Source organism: Arvicanthis niloticus, chromosome X (genome assembly GCF_011762505.2).
Source record: "Arvicanthis niloticus isolate mArvNil1 chromosome X, mArvNil1.pat.X, whole genome shotgun sequence".
NCBI lineage: Eukaryota > Metazoa > Chordata > Mammalia > Rodentia > Muridae > Arvicanthis > Arvicanthis niloticus.
The window spans coordinates 81779069-81798825 of NC_047679.1; the positions used below are offsets into that span (position 1 = coordinate 81779069).

A 19757-nucleotide genomic window follows, 5' to 3' on the forward strand; every position below is an offset into this window, starting at 1 on the left:
CAGATGCTTAATAAAAAAAAAAAGAAAAAAGCTCAGTAGTATTGGTAGTAAAATTATAACACAAATTTAAAAAGTAGGGAAAGTATAGTTTTGAATATAACTGGTCAGACTTCTGAACTAGCAGTACCATTCAGTGTTTCTCATGAATCTGCTTCTGTAGTATCTTAGACACTATAGACAAACCAAAGCACATTATATTAAGAGTCTAATATTGGTGTCTGTCAAAATAATTGGTAAACAGAATTAAAATTATGTTTTCTACATTTAGCACATTGGAGATATCTAGAATGTGATGAATGGTCATTTTTTGGTGTTTGGGCTTCCTGAATTATATCAGTATATAAAAATCACTAACAATATTCTTAGACTACCTATATATTACACATATATGCTAGGATAGAGCTTTAATATTTTCCATCTGAAACAATCTTTCACATTCATTCACATTCATTAAACTGTTGGCATGAGTAGCATATATGTAGTGGCTGTCTGATATAAAGCAGCTGTCATGGATCAAGGAAATTAAGATTATGGAGGGCCTTAGCTATATTTCTGCCTTTAAAAGCATGACTCCTGAGCTCCCTAGCCACAGACACTTATCGTTACAATGGTCAAATACTCAATGTGCACAAAGACAGCACAGATATTCATCATAATACAGTATTCCCAGTCATTTTAATCCTATTTATTTTGTTATTGTTGAGATACCATGGAAACACCTGCACTGACTGTGATGACCTGTGTAAAACTGCAGGAACCTGTCAGACTCATAAGGCAGGAGCTGTTTTAATCACCTTAAAACTAAGGATGCAAAATAGCACTAGTGCTATGAGCGTTTGTCATGCTGACATGTACATCTCCACATTACTAGTCAAGTTGATATTTCTGAGTATTCTTTAAATGGAATGTGGCACTAGAGAGAAAGAGTGTTAAAAATGGTGTGACAAGTTTAACATGGCTCCTCTTTTTCTTCTACCCCAAGACTATGCTCTGTTGATTTTTTTCCTATGATTATGATGCTATTAAAGGAATACAAAAATCAAGTCAACTTTTGCCAAAAATCCTATTTAATGAATGTTTGAGGAAGATTATCTCTAAAGGTTTATTCACAGAAAATATAGCATGTATGTTCTTTGCAAAAGCAAAGTTCATATTTCACAGATTTTCTGTGAGTAACAATGAGATTTGTATATGTAGTACTGCAGTTCACTCTTTTGGGATTTTTCTCTACTTTGTCACTATTAAAGCAGAATATATACACTCTTTACAATGCTGCATTACTTTAAGATCATTTAGACTATGAAACTCAGAATTCAGCAAAGCATTAAAATAGCTAATATTAAGTGATTTTATAAGCATCTGGCTTATCCTAAGGATACATCTCTGAAACTTTGTACAACAAAAATCAAATTATCATTTGAGAAATACAAGATTTACTTTATTATATAGTCAATTATATCTAGAATCACCTAGTTTGCATAAGTTTAAATTTGTCACACTAACCAAAGAACATTTCATTGCAGTAAACAAAGAAAATTCTCATTCCCAGAACTGAAGAAATATGATAACCTTCCATTTCCTTTCTTCAGAAATACTCCATCGTTTATAATTCCATAAGTGAAATAGGAACAAAACCATTCTTTTTTGACTTCTGCCATAAGTGTTAACTTTTTGTTACAAAAATGTATTTCATCTTAAATTTCCTGGTATTTATTATTCAGAGAAAGTTTCAAATGTAATCATTTAGATTTAACATACAGTTGAATTATTTTTTGATTCAGAAGGTAGTTATTTTACTCTAACATGACAGCTTAGCTGTTTACAAAAGGCAACAGAAAAGTTAAGCTTTTATAAAGTGAATTAATTTTTATTTCATTAAAGCATGTATTATAATAAACTGAGTTTATCATATAATAATAAACATATAATAACATATAATAATAAACATATAATAATTTATTATAACTAAATATTATGGTAAAAATATATTTACTTGAGTCAATATGGGGAATACCACTAAGTTCTAAGTATAGAATATTGCCAATATTAATATTCATAATTATAAATCACCTAAGAGCATTTCTTTTTGATGTTTTATTTTTATTGGATATTATATTTACATTTCAGATCATATCTCCTTACCCCATTCCCCCATCACCCAGGAATCCCCTATCCCATCCCCCTTCTGATTCTATGAGGATGTGCACCCACCTACCCCCCAATCCCACCTCCCCACCCTCGAATTCTGCCCCACTAGGTGTTCAGCCTTCATGGGACCAAGGATCTCCTCTTACACCTATGCCCAACAAGGCCATCCTCCCCTACATGTACAGATGGAGCCATAGGTCCCTCCCTATGTGCTCCCAGGCTGGTGGTTTAGACTCTGGGGAGCTCTGGTTGGTTGGTACTGTTGCTCTCCTTATGGGGCCACCAACCCTTTCAGCTCCTAAAGTCTTCTCTCTAACTTCTCCATTGGGAAACCCTTGATCAGCTCAATGGTTAGCTGTGAACATCTGCCTTTGGATATGTCAGACTCTAGCAGACCTCTAAGGAGACAGCTATATCAGGCTCCTATCTGCATGCTCTTCCTGACATCCACATCAGCATCTACCTTTGGTGACTGCACATGGGATGGATACTCAGGTGGAATGGTCTCCAGACGGCCCTCCTTCAGTTTCTGTCCCACACTTTGTCTCCATATTTGCTCCCTTGAGTATTTTGTTACTCCTTCTAAGTAGGACCGAGACATCCACACTTGTTCTTCCTTCTTCATGAGCTTCATGTGGTCTGTGAATTGAATCTTGGCTATTTCAAGCTTTTGGGCTAATATCCACTTATCAGTGAATAAATACCATGTGTGTTCTTTTGTGATTGGGTTACCTCACTCAGGATGAGATTTTCTAGTTCCATCCATTGACCTAAGAATTTCTCAAATTCATTGTTTTTAATATCTGAGTAATACTCCATTGTGTAAATGTACCACATTTTTTTGTATCCATTCCTCTGTTGAAGGACATCTGGGTTCTTTCCAGCTTCTGACTATTATAAATAAGGCTGCTATGAACATAGTGGAGCATATGTCCTTGTTATATGTTGGAGCATCTTCTGGGTATATGCCCAGGAGTGGTATAGCTGGGTCCTCAGGTAGTGCTATGTCCAATTTTCTGAGCCTAAGAGCATTTTTCTGCTGTTACTATTGTTTTTCCCTAGAGTGCTGCAATTATTTTTTTAACCAAATCCACATAAACTTTCAATCACAAGTTTAAAATTTTAGCTTTCCGAATCCTTTATTTCTTCTATGATCCCTAGCTGTTTCTTTTATGAAGTAAAGTCATAGGTTGGATTGGTTCTAAACTGTAGGTGCTTTTACCTCACAAAGAATATTTGGCAATGTTTTCAGATATATTTGGTTTTCATACTAGAGAATGCTACTCTTAGCTTACTGGTCAGAAGCCGGAAATACCGCCAAATACCTGCAGTGCATAGGATAGCCTTTCTACAATGTTATGTGACCCAAAGTGACTATAATGTCAAGGTTGAAAATTATGAAATAGATGTTCTCTTAAATAACGCTAAACTGAACTAGAGTGATTTTATCTATTAGTAAATAAAAATTTTAAAGCTTCTAGATGAATAAATCATACTTTTATTGAGTATATAACATGTTGAATATTTTGAAATAAACATATTTTACGTTTGTTAGATCCTGGGACTTAAAAATTATATATTATATTTCTATATCATTTGATGAAAAATAGTTTAGAATAGTTAAATGATTTACTCAAGGTTATAAGTCTTTTTACTAATACAGCATTTTTATCTTTTTCCTATTACCTAGCACTACAGATCAAAGTCCCTAACCTCATTGCAAATTATTATGAAAGTTATATTTTCTCAAATTACATAAACCTTACATGTAAGAAAGAAATAAAACAGTAAAACATCTTTTTAAGATAGGGTCTTACTAGCTTCTCTGCCTGGCCTAGAACCCTCTCTGTAGATCAGGTTAGCCTCAAACTCACAGAGATTTGCCTGCCTCCTCAGGGCTGAGATTAAAGGCATGAGCTACCAAGCCTCACTAAAGCATTTTTATTAATAGGAAAATAGTATTGATCCATTCTCCAACCAAAGACTGAAAGACACACTAAGGCATAAATACATTCCATTGAATGAACTCTCTTATTCGATACCTTTTATAATTTCTCACAAAACTACTGTTTCATTTCAAATAATCCTAACTGCAAGAGAGTATCAGTGACATGCCATCAAAACAAAAGTTGGTCAAGTAAAGTTAAGTACAAAATAAACTTTAGAAATCGAAGTCTGAAAGGTTAACCTTTGTAAACAACTAACTATATAATAGCACAATGAAACCGGCAATGTCTCTCATGGTCTGATGCCCTTTTTTTGTTTGTTTGTATCACTTTTTTACATTTTTGGGTTTTTTTAAATGTATGAATGCTCTGCTGCATGTACACATACATCCTAGGAGAGGGAGACGAGGGCATCAGATCCCTTGATAGATGGTTGTGAACCACCATGCAGGTACTGGAAATTGAACTCAGGACCTCTGGAAGAGCAAGCACTGCTCTTAACCGATGAACCATCTCTCCAGCCCTGGTCTGATGCTTTTTACAACTCATTTCTTTTTAAATTAGGTAGCTTTTTAAGTTCATATTTACCCACCAACCAATACAATGTTTATTCTCTATATTAATAAGGAAGAGGAAAATGGGAAGGGTACTAAAAAGGGAAAGAAAGGAAGATATGCATGCCTCAGGTTTCTTCAGCTATACCTCAGTTCCTAAATCCCAGTTCTTTGACAAACACTTCTGTTTATAGGCTCAAGAGTTCTCTGAGAGCTAGTTCTTTGAAAGGACATCTTTTGTACTAGGCAGTGCTCCTCACTTGGGACACATGAAGCAAATTGACTCTGTCTCTCCCAGCATCTATCAAATGCCAATATCCTCAGCCAAAATAGCTTCTCTTTAAAGTCAGACTTGTTTCTTACAAATGTCCAGCCTAAAGAAGTCTACCATTCAATACTGCAACCTTTTTGCTGGTTATTTTATTTATTTACATTTCAAAAGTCCCTCTTCCCAGTCTCTCCTCCACAAACCTCCCTCCCACCCCCTCCCATATGCCTCTATGAGGCAACCCACCCACTCACTCCCACCTCACTGCTGTAGTATCACCTTTCACTGGGGCATCATGCCTCCACAGGACCAAAGGCCTCCCCTCCCATTGATGACTGACAAGGCCATTCTCTACTACATATGCAACTAGAGCCATGGGTCACTCCATGTGTACTCTTTGGTTGGTAGTTTAGTCCCTGGGAGCTCTGAGGTGTCCAATTAGTTGATACTGTTTTTCTTCCTATGGGGTTGCAATCACACTGCAACATTTTTAAGAACTAGCTCTCGGGGAACTCTTGGACAGAATTTGGTTTGAATCCTGGCTCTAAACTATAATAGATGTATGACTTTGAGAAGATCACTGATCTCTCCAAGGTTCATATTTCACTTTTGAATAGATATATTTGCATTCATGGTGAATGTAGGAGACATGCAGCTTGAGGAGAAACTAGATCACATAGAATGGTCCCTAAGAAGCAGTAAAGTTGGTCTCAGTAGAAATACTCCTAATAATAAATTTAAGACTTAAGAACATTGTTTTTAGTTTGGGAGAGATGGTGCATGTTGACATATGCCACAGTGTGAACATGGTAGTCAGAGAACAACCAATAGAAATAAGGTCTGTCCTCCCACCATACAGGTTCTCTGGGTATCTTTAGATATGGCAGCAAGTACCATTTCCCACTGCACCATCTCACCAGCCCAAAAGAGATCTTAAAAGGCTGAAGCAATTAGTTGAATATATATCAAGGCAAAATGTAGATGGAATATAAATACATATTGGATCTGTTTTGGAGTTCAGAAACATTTCTGTCCATATAATTGTGTTCTTAAGGAGTACAGTCTAGTCAACTCCAGGTGGAATAAAACCATGTGTTTGTCAGAAATCAGCTGAAGTGTGAGTCAGCAATGTGGTGTGATGTTTTCTTGGACTACATTAACAGAAGATATATATTCAAAATAAGGGTTTATACATGATACTACATAGTTAAACCATATATTTAAAATGGTTGCAATGCTAAATTTTATGTTTTTCAGAATTTAAAAAAAAAGAAGATAGAGCAGAGTGCAGTGGTCTCTCATGTAATAACAGCACTTAGGAGACTAAGGATATAAAGTCAAGGCCAGCCTGAGTTACATAATGAGACACCCTCTCAAAACATAAAATCAACAGCAAAAGGATGGTCCCTTTTACAGTCATTGTTATGATATCATTAAGGAAATTGTATATAAGTTACACACCATATGAAAGAACTGCAATTAATTCACAAAAGAAGTCAAGAGAAAGGGAAAGAAAAATATAATTGTAAATATTGGAGGAATTTTATACTAGACAAAAGGGCATTTATACTTACTGTATGTTAGGAAATCTAAGTGGATCCAGTGGAAACTCCAAGAAGTATTCAAAGTATTATTCCTGTACCAGCACCATTGGTGGTATTAAAGGATTTGTAGCTTGAGCCCCACCCCAGAACTACTGAATCAAAAACTCTAGGTATGGGTTTTGGTGCTATATCTTAACATCTCTCTACTTCCTAAGTGCTAGGATTATAGGTATTTACCTCCATTTCCAGTTTATGCAGTGCTTGGGATTGAACCCAAGACATACACTCTGCCAGATGAGTCCCATCCCCAATCCTGAAACCCTGAATAAGAATAATGATGCATGAGAAGGTGTTCCAGAAAATTTGAGATTCAATTACATTTGAGTTGATTAGTAAACCCTAAGTATATTTTTGTTTGACTTTTCATTTATATTGATATATTTTAGTTAGAATACAAAATAATGCATCTCTTTATGACATCTTAATACAAACATTGTTGTGATTTATTCATATTTCCCTTCTCTTCTCGTCCCTTTGCCCTTAGCTCTTTTCTCTTTCTACCTTTCTTTCTGCCAAATACATATTTAATATTTGTAGTTCTTTCCCCCATTGATCTCTTTTATTCTCTTCTTGTTATCCCCATTTAGACCTCTTCTTTCCTTTACATGGTCTGGCTTTTGTGACATATTTGTATATAAATAATTAAATATATCCTGTTAACTAACAATTATAGAATAAAAGTATTTCATGCAAGGCAAGTATATAAGTAATAATGGAAAGCTTAGATGGAAACAAATAATGATAGGATTCATTAGTGCAGTTGATTTAATTCTATATTAAATAGAAGAAAATTCATGATTTTACATGGGTCTTTAATTAAAAACTTAGATATATATCTGGGTGGTGTTGGTGCACAACTTTGAACCCAGCACTTATGAAGTAGAGGCAGGTGGATCTCTGAGAGTTCAAGGCCAGCCTGATCTACAGAGCAAGTTCTAGGGCAGCCAAAGCTACACAGACACTGTCTTAACAAACAAACAAAATAAAAAATCAGATATATAATTCATATTTGTTTATATTTAATCTGGATTATGCATAGAAGAAAAACATAATATTTTTCAAAGTCTAGCTAACTTACCATGTCCAATAATTTTCCTGCAGTGGACAAAATTTCACTCTTGTGTATGAATGGATGGATCTCTTTGTTGTGTATAAATACTATATTTTCATTAACTATCTGTTGGTGGGCACAATGACAAGTTATGTACCTTGACTAGTGTGACTACTGCTCTAAAAAGCAGGGATATACAAATTTCTCTGGGGTATATTTGCTTTGTGACTATAACAAAGACGTGGCATATTAAGTAATTCTTCAAGATTGGATTATCACTCATCTTTTATAATTTCTCATTTTCATATATTTCAACTTTATACACTAAACTCAGGACTTCAACACTTCCATGATATACCAATAAAGATATAAAGAGAATTTGCCAATGATATAACTGTAGATGGTAAGGTTGAATCTCTACCTCTTATGAGGAACAGGATTACTTAAGCTTAACTGTAATAGATCTAATTGTCTACCACACTGATAGCAAATGCCAAGCTCAGCCTTTTAATGCCCTTTGCTTTTGAGAGATGAATCTTTTCTCTATAAATCCATAGCCACTTCTGGTTCAAGCCTCAATCCTACAACTGACATCTACAACTAATTGAGATATCCATCTTTATTTTTGTTCCTGTCTAGAGATATCCATGTTGAGCCACTCATTTCTCTCTATTTAATATAAGTCTAAGTGCCCTATTGTCACTTGTCATTATTTGGAATCATTCTAAGCTTTTCATTATTGTTTATACTCTTGCCTTCCCTGAATACTTTTATTCTATCATTTTCATTAATTTTTATCTGTAAAGAGGTATTTTTATTAATTTTAAAATATATGTATTAATATTAATAGTTAACACACAAAGTAATTTGTTTGATTTTGGCATTTTCTTGTCTCTCTATCATTATATATTGTTCTATTTTGTCTCCCTTCCCCACAGCCCTCCTCTTTGCCCCTGATTCCCATGATTGATTCTCTGCCATCCCTAGAAAGTAATCCTCCTTCTGCTTCCTGTGTCTTTTCCCCCTATCTCTTAAGATCTCATCATCCATATTATGATCCCCTTCTTAACTTAATGATCTGCACACATACACACATGCATATGTACACATATATACACAGGTATATATTCATACATATACTTTTAAATCTAGATTCCACATATGCCAGAAAACATGTAATATTTTTCATTTATAATCTTTCTTATTTCACCTAGTATGATTTTCAGTCCATCCATTTTCCCGAAGATGTCAATGGTCTCATTTTTATTTATAGCTTAGTTAGTGAGAGTCCATTGTTTGCATGTATTTTAAAGCATAGTTAAAACTTGTTATCTATAGATAAGTTTAATCCTAGTTCCCTCAAGAAGACATACTGTACCTTCTTACATCTTTTATCACCTGAAACATTTTGGTCTGGGGATTAAAATTTGTCCATACACACCTTATTTTCCTTGTTAAATTGAACTCTCCTTGGAGTTAGGAACTAGTCATTTCCAACATGTTTAGCAGTGTGTGTGTGTGTGTGTGTGTGTGTGTGTGTGTGTGTGTGTGTGTAATGGAAAGAGTCAATGTAAAACAAAGATTTATGTACCAGCTCCACCAAAGAAAATATGGCAGTTTATTTTAGTTTTACTTGTTCCTAGTTTTCTAACTCAGAATGTACAAAGTACTATTTACTGTATACATTTGTGTTAAGGTTTAAGGGTTTAACACAGAAGATCCCCGTTATATTAATCTTTTTTCTTCTTCCTTTTAGAATATGTAACATAAAGCTAAGCATAATTAAAATTAGTAAAGCAAAATCATGTTGAAATATACAAAGGGAATGAGCTAAAGTATTGTTATGTGGAATTCAAAGGAAGACATAGATGGGAAAATATCATAAAGCAGAATTGTTAGGAATCAGAATAGTTAAGATTTTGAACCTGGGTATATTATGACATTTGATAAACAAAAATAGAACAAATCTCACTTGAGGAAATAAATTAAAAACAGCAAGTCTTAGCAGTACTATTTTAAAGGAAAAATATAGTGGAGTAAACATAGATTAAGGAAAAGTGACAACTTCCAAGAGTGGGGAGACGCTCCCAGATAGGGAATGACTGTTCCTTCTTGAAGAAATTTCCCTTCAGTAATGTTACTTTGCCACTAAAGGATTGCCTGCCCAAACATTTGTGACAGGCCACATGATGTGATCCTCAAAGAGGCTCACTGCTAGTGTTCCTGCACAGGATTTTCTGCTTAGGTCAACTAATGGGCATGCCCAAGTTCTCAGGATTGTTCTGAAGTCTGAATCCAGTAGACTTACTGGTCAGTTATTTGGGAATGGACCTAGAACCTGGGTCCTCAATGATAGTTCTGTTTCTTGGACTTGCACTGACCAGCCTTAAAGTCTGGGGATTTCAGTTCCTGGGGACTGAATAAGTAAATAAGGGCTTAGTCTAGGTCTTGGAGCTCCAGGCGCCAGCCTGGGTCCTGTTTATACAAGAGTGATGCTGGGTAGGTCTGTTGGGTGATGCCCAGCACTAAGAAGTAGTGGAACACACCTGAACACTAATCTTCTAGAGCATGACCACATGTTCTAGCATGAAGGGTGATCCTGTAGGTATTAGCCTAGAGATATAAGGTTCTAGTTGGGACTGTGGCAAACTAAAGTTTCTGTCTACAAGTACAAGCCTGTAGGTTGTATCCACAATAGCTGACTTAGAGGTTCTATATAAGGAGGCTTGATGGACCAGGACTTAAGAGGAATCAGCATGATTGCCATGGTAGCTGAAACCCAAGGCTGTTGGTGTCAGTCTGGTGCTAGGGAAGCTGGCTAGACATTAGAATAGCCTGGAAACTAAAATTATTGTACATCCCTAGAACCTGAGATGCCAGGTTCCAGACAGTTTGCAGAGCTGGCTTGGAGACCCAATCTGGAGACAGCTGCCTAAAATCTGGAGCTCTGGGGAGCCTGCTAGGTGATAGCTTTTAACAACATGTGTTCACTATTAGAGTTCAAAGTAAAACACGATTTTTATTAGCTGCTTCTTCACTTACACATGAAAATATATTTCTTCATTCTGTGCCATCTAGGATTTGAGAAGGAATAATACAGGTTAAACAAGGGTTTCCATATTATGCTATATAATATACTTTATTTTTGAAATTCACCAAGGTACTGTAATCTACAGGCTAATTTCATCAATTCCTGCAAAGGTATTTTATGAGTGGATAACTATTTGAATTGAGGTCCTACCATTGTGCTGATATCTGTCCTTACCATATATAGAAAGTTCTACATGCTTTTACAAAACAAAAGTTATAGTGAGTAAAATGTTAAGTATTCATCTTTTGTCTGCCCTACTTTCAAGAGCTAAATATGTTTAAAGTTAATCATAATTTTATACCATTATTATATTTATATAATTACAATTTTATAATATAAATATTATATAAATTTATATCATTCTGTAACTTTCTGTGTCTATATCATTCTGTAACTATTATATGATATAAATTTATATCATTCTGTAACCTTCTATGTGTATATGTGTGTACATCATGTTAACAAAGTATATGACAGTCTTACATAGATACCTTAGGATTTTTTTTTTATATTTCTTAGGATTGTCTTCTGTTAAACAAAACATCAAGGGTATTTTTTTTAATTCAGCCTTTCGTTACTGATTCCTTAAATCATTTTTTGCAGTTCATCAAATTACTTGTATCTACTTAACTAATCCATTAGAATGTTACTGTCTAGACTTAACCATTCTGAATTGGTAATTATTGTCATAATATACATTGTGGTGTGTGTGTGTGTGTGTGTGTGTGTGAGAGAGAGAGAGAGAGAGAGAGAGAGAGAGAGAGAGAGAGAGAGAGAGAGAGAGTGTTATGTGCACATTGAATGGTGTATTTGAGGAAAAGGCTATTACTACATACCCCCAAACATAAAAATTTAATTAATTCAAGTTTCATTGATATGATAGATTTTTTCTTTATTGATAGATCCCACCTGTGATGGACAAGAACAATCTGCGTATTTTACAAATAATTTTTGTAAACCATGTGGAGTGGTTCTACAGCATGAATCAGAAACGATTTCACATTTTGAGGTTGGTTGAATACAGTGGGAATAAGGATGAGAAATCACATTTTAAGCCTAGCAGTCAACTTCATTTAAGTCATCTTAGTTGATTAGTATAAGAACCTGAAACATGGTATTATTTCTATTTGACAAATGAGAATATTGGCTCAGAAAAGGATAGTCACATACTATTGTAAGTTTAGGGAATCTAGATTAAACTCAATGATTTTTGACTTCAAAGTTTCTTTTCTTCACACCATTCTGCCTCCCTTTGTATTCGCTGTTACTATAGTAAATATAATGTATTAGCAAGTTTGAGAGATACTATAGAACTCCTAGAGTCTTCCTTTATAATAAATGTAGACTATAAATCCGGCTGCCCTGTCATTGATGTAAGAGGCTTATGAGCCCCCCACTCACCCCAGATCTATTGACAAACAGTTGCTAGGGGCAGGAGATCGTGAGTTCTTATCACTCCCTGTGGATCTATTAGCAATTAATGATTGCTGTGGAAGAGAGATTTTTCTGCAGTGATGTAGTCCTTGATAAGGTACTCACAGTCCCATAAATATCTCTTACCCATCTTCATGTAAGCAATCCTAATGATAACCATTGTGTCACACATAAAAGGACATGAGAGTAAAAGAGGTAGTGAATTGGAAAGAAAGGGAATTAGTAGGCACTGGAGAAAATTATATTAGAAATATAATTAAAATGTACATGTATGAAAATGTCATAATGAAACCCATTAATATATAACTAGCATGATAATAAAACATAAAAATACTGTCTTTTAATTTCTAGAACCATTTTTATTTTAATTTCAACTGAGATTTAGAGATTTCAAGGGAGTGAAACCCTTTCATAATTCTTGCAGTGAAGGGTAGAGGCTGTAGCTCAACAATATGTCTGTCATTTGCCTAGCCTGTTGAAGGCCCAGGTCTCAAAAGAAAAAGTTAATGCAAAGTGCTAAAAGTCATGTTTCCTGCTCTCACATTCAGAGAGGTCTATATTGTAGGTGTCTCTGTTGTTAAATAAACAAAGCCATATCTTTTTTCAGAGTGAAATACATGCTCAAAATGTTAAGTTCTTTTTTCAAATGCGTGGAGAACAAAATGAAGTGCCTGGTAGGAAAGTGAACATGAATGTTGGAAATTCTCAGGTGAGTCATCTATGCTGCATATCATAATTCTAAACTGTACACTTTTTAATCTTTCAAAAGTATAAAAAGATTGTGCTTTTTACAGGTGTACACGAGTGGAGAAGCCAACAGAAACCCATTTACTGGTCTCTACAACATGAGTTTTGACTCCGCAGCTGCTGCTCCATCTCCCTGTGTGGGAAGTAGCCATTCTCAAACTCAGCCGCAATTACTGGAAGAACATAGTCAAGTATCTTCATCCACATGCCCACCAACGATGGGTAAGATTCTATTCATCTCTTTATCTCAGATGCCTAATTGATCTTCTCCCTATACTGCACCATCCTTTTGGAGAGCAAACTTTTACTGCAGCTTAGACAGCTTGATTGTTCTTCTGCTTTGTAAGTGTCTTTCTGCATCCTTGTCTGCAGAAATAATAGCTAACTGAATTTTAAGAAATACTATGGCCACTATTCAGTTTACTCAATCCAAATATAAGCATGTGATGGTAACATGTTGTGAATAATAATAAGCAGCTACAGAAATCAAAAGCCTTAGATTTTTTATTCTGTTTTCCCCCTTGTCATCATTTTAATGTACTATGATCTAAAACTTTGCCTCACTTGTCTGTTCAGATCAGTGTCTTCACTGTAGTAGTTATGTACTACACTCTCTATAGTGTATAGTGTTTATCACCACAGCTTGAAGAAACAAACTGCATTGCTCAGTCTCTTCCAATCCTTATAATACATTGTTTTATTTTTCTAAATATGAAGTGCCAGTGAATAATACAAGTATGATAAATCCCCAAAGTGCAGAGAATTATAGAACATTGCCTTTTTTTTTCCCTTCTAGTGATGTTTGAATGAACAATTATCTGAACTGGCAGAGTGCATTTTGGAAAGCATAGCTCATATTTTGAAAAACTTGCATGCTACCACAAAAATGATTGATCAGCTGAAATAATTTAGCACATTCACAAGAGCCTTAACACTATGTCATTAGGCATTCATTTCTGAAAAAAGCATTCATGTCATATATTATATAGATATGACATATGTCATATAGCATATAAATATTGTCCAGAGCAAAGTCTTTACACCTGCAGACTATTAGAATTTATTTTTTCCCAATAAGCTAAAGTATTATTAGTTTTTAAATTTATTCTAGTCTCTAAAATTGCCATGTATCTATTGATTTAAAAAGGGACAGAGTCATTGTGCCTTACAAGAGAAACCATTTTGTAAATGACTCATCTGCATTCTCCAAATCATTTTATTGGCTTCAAGGAGGAGAATAACTGAAAAAGACAGAACATAAACATATGGTTTCAAGTTATTAATTGCTGAGAGTTCATTCTGGTGTAAACATCATGTATCAAGACAGAACAGATATGTTATTCAAGAAAAATATCAACTTAGAAATTTCTGCCATCTGATTTACCCTGGGAATTGCAAAGACTCATCTTGAAATGTCTCCCATGCTTCTGTTGTTTCCTTAAATGAATATTTAATACTAGGTGTAAAATATTTCTCCAGTCCTATGTCTTTAGTGTACAAACTAGGTCACATTTATCCTCAAAAGAGCCTTTATGACAAGTTCCTTTATCCAGAAGCCCTGTCCTGAAAAAACTAGAAAGATAGTTGTTTTTAGAGAATTTCTTTAATAATGTACAATGGATACAGTTGTAATACATGAACACATATAATTTTTTATTACAATTGTTTCTACAGATGATAAACCCAGTACTGCTCCTGCCCCACCAACTTTCCTGAAGTCTGTTATTGCGAAGCCTCCTCCAGGTAGGAGTAAAGATAGACTGTCCCTTTCTTCTCTAGCATCCCTTTGGATCGAAATAATCCAAGCAGATACTGTAAGATCTTTCCTCCTTCTTTAAATAATCTGCTAATGTTTCATAACATTATAGTATGGACAAAAAGAAATGATACTAGAAAGACATTTATAGCTGAAAAGCAGAGAAAAGTCTTCCAGCAAAGTGAAATACAAATGGCAAACAGGAAAAGTATTCTAACCTCTTTTGTAGGAAGTTTGTATTTTATAAAACATACTAGTTTATTTATAAACCACTTTCTTTTATTTTAAAAAACTGATAGTATTCAAATATTCAAGTCCTTTACTTTGATTTTTTTATAGAAAATGATAGCCAGAAATTCTTTTATGTCTCTTAATTTCAAAAATCATATATGAGTATGTATTGTGGTGTGGTTCCATGTTATTTTAAGGAAGTACTTCAGATCACTATGATATATTAATATTCATTTGGAGTATTAAGCTAGTCATTATTGGTAGTATAAACAGGACTATACTTCTTATTTCTTCTTCCCTAAAGAAGAGAATATGTAAAGTAGTTAATAATACCTCATTTCAAAAGACTACAGGAATGTTTATGCACATATTTTGCTAACAAAGGAAATGAAACATCATAGTTTATAGATTTCTGTGATCTTGATTGATAGAAGTGGAAAGGCTTTAAAAAATGACCAGATGGCTTTGAGATAAGAAAGAGTAGCAAACTTCAGGTACAGCATAGAGACTGGCCTCCACTGGAGCAGTATATCTGCTCTTCTGTCATGCTTTTCATCCGTGTACAAGCACCTTCTCACTACTGCTGTGTCTTACTGCTCTTTCATCTTTCTTCTACTTTTGTTTCCTCATCTCATAGTATTTCACCTATTCTTTCTAGATAGGCTTTCTGCTCTATGTGAAAATGTTCATTACTCTTAACTTCTTAAAATTCTATTCTTTTCACGCACAATTCTTCATTGTCTTGTTCTTCTTTATTTCTATTTATTTGCTTTCTAATATCAGCTGTTCGTTCATTGCCTAGATTTAGGTGTTCCCAGGTTCCATTATTGACCTGACTCTACAAACCCAATTCTGTGCATTCCCTTGCTTTTACTTGTCATTTATGTTCCTATAACCTTTCCATCAAACTAGATTACATGTCAAAATAGTAGATCTTATTTCACTTGGACACCTCAAAGCCTTTATAAATCAATACTCTTCCAAAATAAAAATGTATAGTTAATTGTCAACTCCTCAGTACAACATTATCCTCAGTTTCTAAAGCTAATGAAATCTCAAGCTGTGACTGTCTTCCCTCCTGAATTGTTACTGTCTGCTTAACTCTGTCCCTACTCTTCCTACACTACTGTAGGTCTTCACATATTCCTAGAGCTTTTGTAGTTAGACTGTGGGGTATGGACTGACAACGTTGATATCTTTTGAGAGCATATTGGTAAAAAGAATTCATCTCTGTTTAAAAACTACTAATTTCAAACTCACTTATTAGGACTGACAACGTTGATATCTTTTGAGAGCATATTGGTAAAAAGAATTCATCTCTGTTTAAAAACTACTAATTTCAAACTCACTTCTTTAGTAAGACCTGTAAATGCTTCATACTTAAGAAATTTGAAGACACAAAGTTTATAGCCTTCTAAATATTTTGCCTCCCACTGAGTTTGTCTCCACAAAAGTACTCTCAGTTTAATTATTGGTGTATTTCATTCAAAATACAAATATTTTTATGACAGTGTCTTAACTTGAATATTTGTCACTGTTTTTCCTGCTTCTGACTAAACTAATACTCATTCTTAAACTTACCAGTGCTGTCCAGAAGCATCTTTGCTTCCATCTAAGCTACTTACTTAAACTTTTGTGTATCTGTATCCTGTGTGTCTGCTTACCTCTCTATGAGCCTTTTCTCCCATTTCAGTTTAAGGTCCTTAAGGAAGGAAATGTCATGTCTGTTTCTAGTGCTAGACATAAAAAACAGCATAGAATTGTTCATCCCTCAGCAGAGTTCAGTTTAATGTCTGTATCAATCAACTGCTAATGAATCTTTATCTCAAGTGCTTTTCCTTTGTTTGTACTATTTCAGTTTCCTACATAGTGTGGTTCAAAGTACTAAAACTTTTTGTAGAGACATAGTTTCACGTAGGATTTTAAAGACTGATGATTTAAGGGAGCATGGCATTAAGTAGATATGTCAGTTGATTTTTAAAGTAAACATCTGAGGAAATGTTGGATTGCCACTTGTTGGATATTTTTCCTCCTGGTAAGGAGAGGGTATCTGAAATATGTGGTGTCTTAGTAAATTTGAACTGAGTCTAAATGAGAAGTGTTTGGGCTGTTGCTGATGCTGTGGGAGATAGCATTTAGTACTCTGAAATGTCAAGGTTATTAGAATGAGGGAAGAAGAATGTCTTAGGTGACTTTCTGTGATAAACACCATGCCCAAAAGCAACATTGGGAGAAAAGCTTACCATTTATAGTCAACCATGAAGGGATTTAGGACAGGAACCCAGAGGCAATAAGTAAAGGTGATACCATGAAGGAACATTAATTACTAGCTTGTTTGCCATGGTTGGCTCAGTCTGCTATCTTATAGCAAATAGGACCACTTGTCCAGGGGTGAAACTTTCCATAATGGGCTGGGCCCTTCCAAATCATGGAAGTGCCCCGTAGGCTTTGCCCACAGTCAAATCTGATCAATTTCCTCCATTGAGGTTCCCTTATGCCAGGTGAACCTAGCTTTTGCCAAGTTGACAAAAATCTTACCAACAAAAGGAATTTTGGTGTTCTTATCTGATCATGAGGTCAACAGTATAATTTAGTCTACTTATTGGAAGAAGGCATTTTCCACTAATCTCTGAAGCTAATGCTCGAAGAATACATATGCCCTGTTGTAACTCCTGTCTTCCAAGCAGTAAACATTTGAGTATTATGAAAACAGCTAGTTCAGCTAGACATAGTGACTCATCTCTATAATGTCAACACTCAGGAGTGAGAGGAAGAAAGATTACCATATACTATATGTTTGAGGCTAGCCTGGACTAAATAATGAGTTCCACGCCAGACAGGGGTACATAGCAAAACCTTTGCTCAAACAAGAGCAACCAAAAGAAAACCATCTAGAGAAATTTAAATTAGCTAATGCAAAATAAAGAGAAGAATAACAGCAATTCCATGTTACAAGTGAGCCAGTGTTTTTTGTTGTTATGGTTTTGTTTTTGTTTTTAAGTCAATTACGTAGCTATAGATATAGCTCAGCAGTCAAGAGCCATGGCTGCTCTTAGAGAGGATCTGAGTTCAATTTTCGGCATCTACATTGCAGCCCATGACCATCTATAACTCCATTTCCAAGAGATCTCAACACCATCTTTCTAGCCTCCTATAGGATGGGCACTGCATATACTTTGTACAAAGACATACGTGCAGGCAAAGCATCCATTACATATAATGTTAAAAGGAAAAGGACAACTTAACACAATATGCCACTTTAATTATTCCACTATTTTCATTTTCTCCTGTCTATTATTGCCTCTATTCATCTGCTATTCTGTGAATGTCTCTCCATATTTGAACTTTTTTCTTCATTATTATCACTGGTTGCCTAAGTTCAGCTCTTAAAGCACAGAATTGGCTACATTACTAATAGGGAACTAAAGTATATATGTATTTTTTAAAATACTGTGTTTGTTTTAGCTATCTTACTAATTCTAGCTCCAGTAATGCACTTAGATGCTTCAGTTTTACTTGTTACTCAACATATCTAAAATTAAAGCAAGACTCTCTAAGTCCAACTTAAATTGTAAAACCTTTGTCTTTGCTAGGATTACTGTTAATTTATTAGGCACCTATACTTGAATTTTTAATTAACAGCCTAATTCTCTATATGCTTTCTATAAGCAAGTATCATGAAATCTATTTCTCTTTTCTGTACTTCTATTACATTTCTATTATCGTCTCTTCACATGTTAACAATTTTGGAAACAGCAGTATATGGCTGGCTTATGCTTTTTAAACACCTTTGTATATGGTAATTAAAATTAAAGTAAGTTTTTTTAATTAATTAATTATACTCCAGGTTTTATTTCCCTCCCAGTCCATCATCTGACTGTTCCACATCCCATACCTCCTCCCTATCTGCCTGTCTTCATGAGAATGTCCCTACCCCCCCCCACCGCCACCCCACCAGACCTTCCTACTTCCTGGGGCCTCCAGTCTGCTTGAACACAGACCCAGCAGTCCTCTGCTGTGTTGAGGCTCTCATATCAGCTGGTGTATGCTTCCTAGTTGGTGGCCCAGTGTTTGAGAGATCTTGGAGGTCCAGGTTAATTGAGACTGCTGGTCCTCCTATAGGGTGGCCCTCATCCTTAGCTTCTTCCAGCTTTTCCCTAATTCAACCACGGGGGTCAGCAGCTTCTGTCCATTGGTTGGGTGAAAATATTTACATCTGACTCTTTCAGCTGCTTGTTGGATCTTTTGGAGGGCAAATATGATAGGTCCCTTTTTGTGAGCACTCCATAGCCTCAGTAATAGTGTCAGGCCTGGGTCTTAGTTTTGATTGTGGGATGGCAACTCCCTCCCTCACTCGATGCCCTGTCTTCCTGCTGGAGGTGGGCTCTACAAGTTCCCTCTCCCCACTGTAAGACATTTCATTTAGGATCCCTCCCTCTGAGTTCTGGGAGTCTCTCACCTCCCAGGTCTCTGGTACATTCTAGAGGGTCCCCCACCTCCTACCTCCTGAAATTCCATTCTTTCTGCTGGCCCTCGGGGCTTCAGTCCTTTTCCTTCACCCAATACCAGATCAGGTTTCCCTCTCCCTCCCTTCCACCCCCACCCTGTCCACTTTCTGTCCCATGTCCCTCCCTCCTTCCCTCCTGTGATTGCTTTCTTCTCCCTCCCAAGTGGGAAAGAGGCATCCTTACTTGTGCCCTTCAGCTTGTTGACCTTTTTGAGTTCTGTGATGTGTATCCTAGGTATTCTGTAGTTTTTTGGCTAATGTCCACTTATTATAGTGAGTATGTACCATGCATATCCTTTTGGATCTGAGTTACCTCACTTAGGATGATATTTTCTAGTTCCATCCATTTGCCTGCAAAACTCATGATGTCCTAGTTCTTAATAGCTGAGTAGTATTTCATTGTGTAAATGAACCACATTT

At 35.5% G+C, this 19757-nt stretch overlaps 1 protein-coding gene across 2 annotated transcripts in view; it reads left to right on the plus strand.

Annotated features, from left to right (window-relative positions):
- LOC117695373 (zinc finger matrin-type protein 1-like) overlaps positions 1 to 19757 on the plus strand; it is a 43590-nt gene that overhangs the window by 4253 nt on the left and 19580 nt on the right. The window contains exons 2-5 of one of the 2 annotated variants that reach the window (XM_034486238.2): positions 11565 to 11671; positions 12704 to 12805; positions 12891 to 13065; positions 14518 to 14586. In XM_034486238.2, the coding sequence (XP_034342129.2) occupies positions 11565 to 11671; positions 12704 to 12805; positions 12891 to 13065; positions 14518 to 14586 (453 nt within the window). Of the gene's footprint in view, positions 1 to 11564; positions 11672 to 12703; positions 12806 to 12890; positions 13066 to 14517; positions 14587 to 19757 lie in introns of those variants that run through there. The other variant, XM_076918822.1, reaches the window with a different exon arrangement.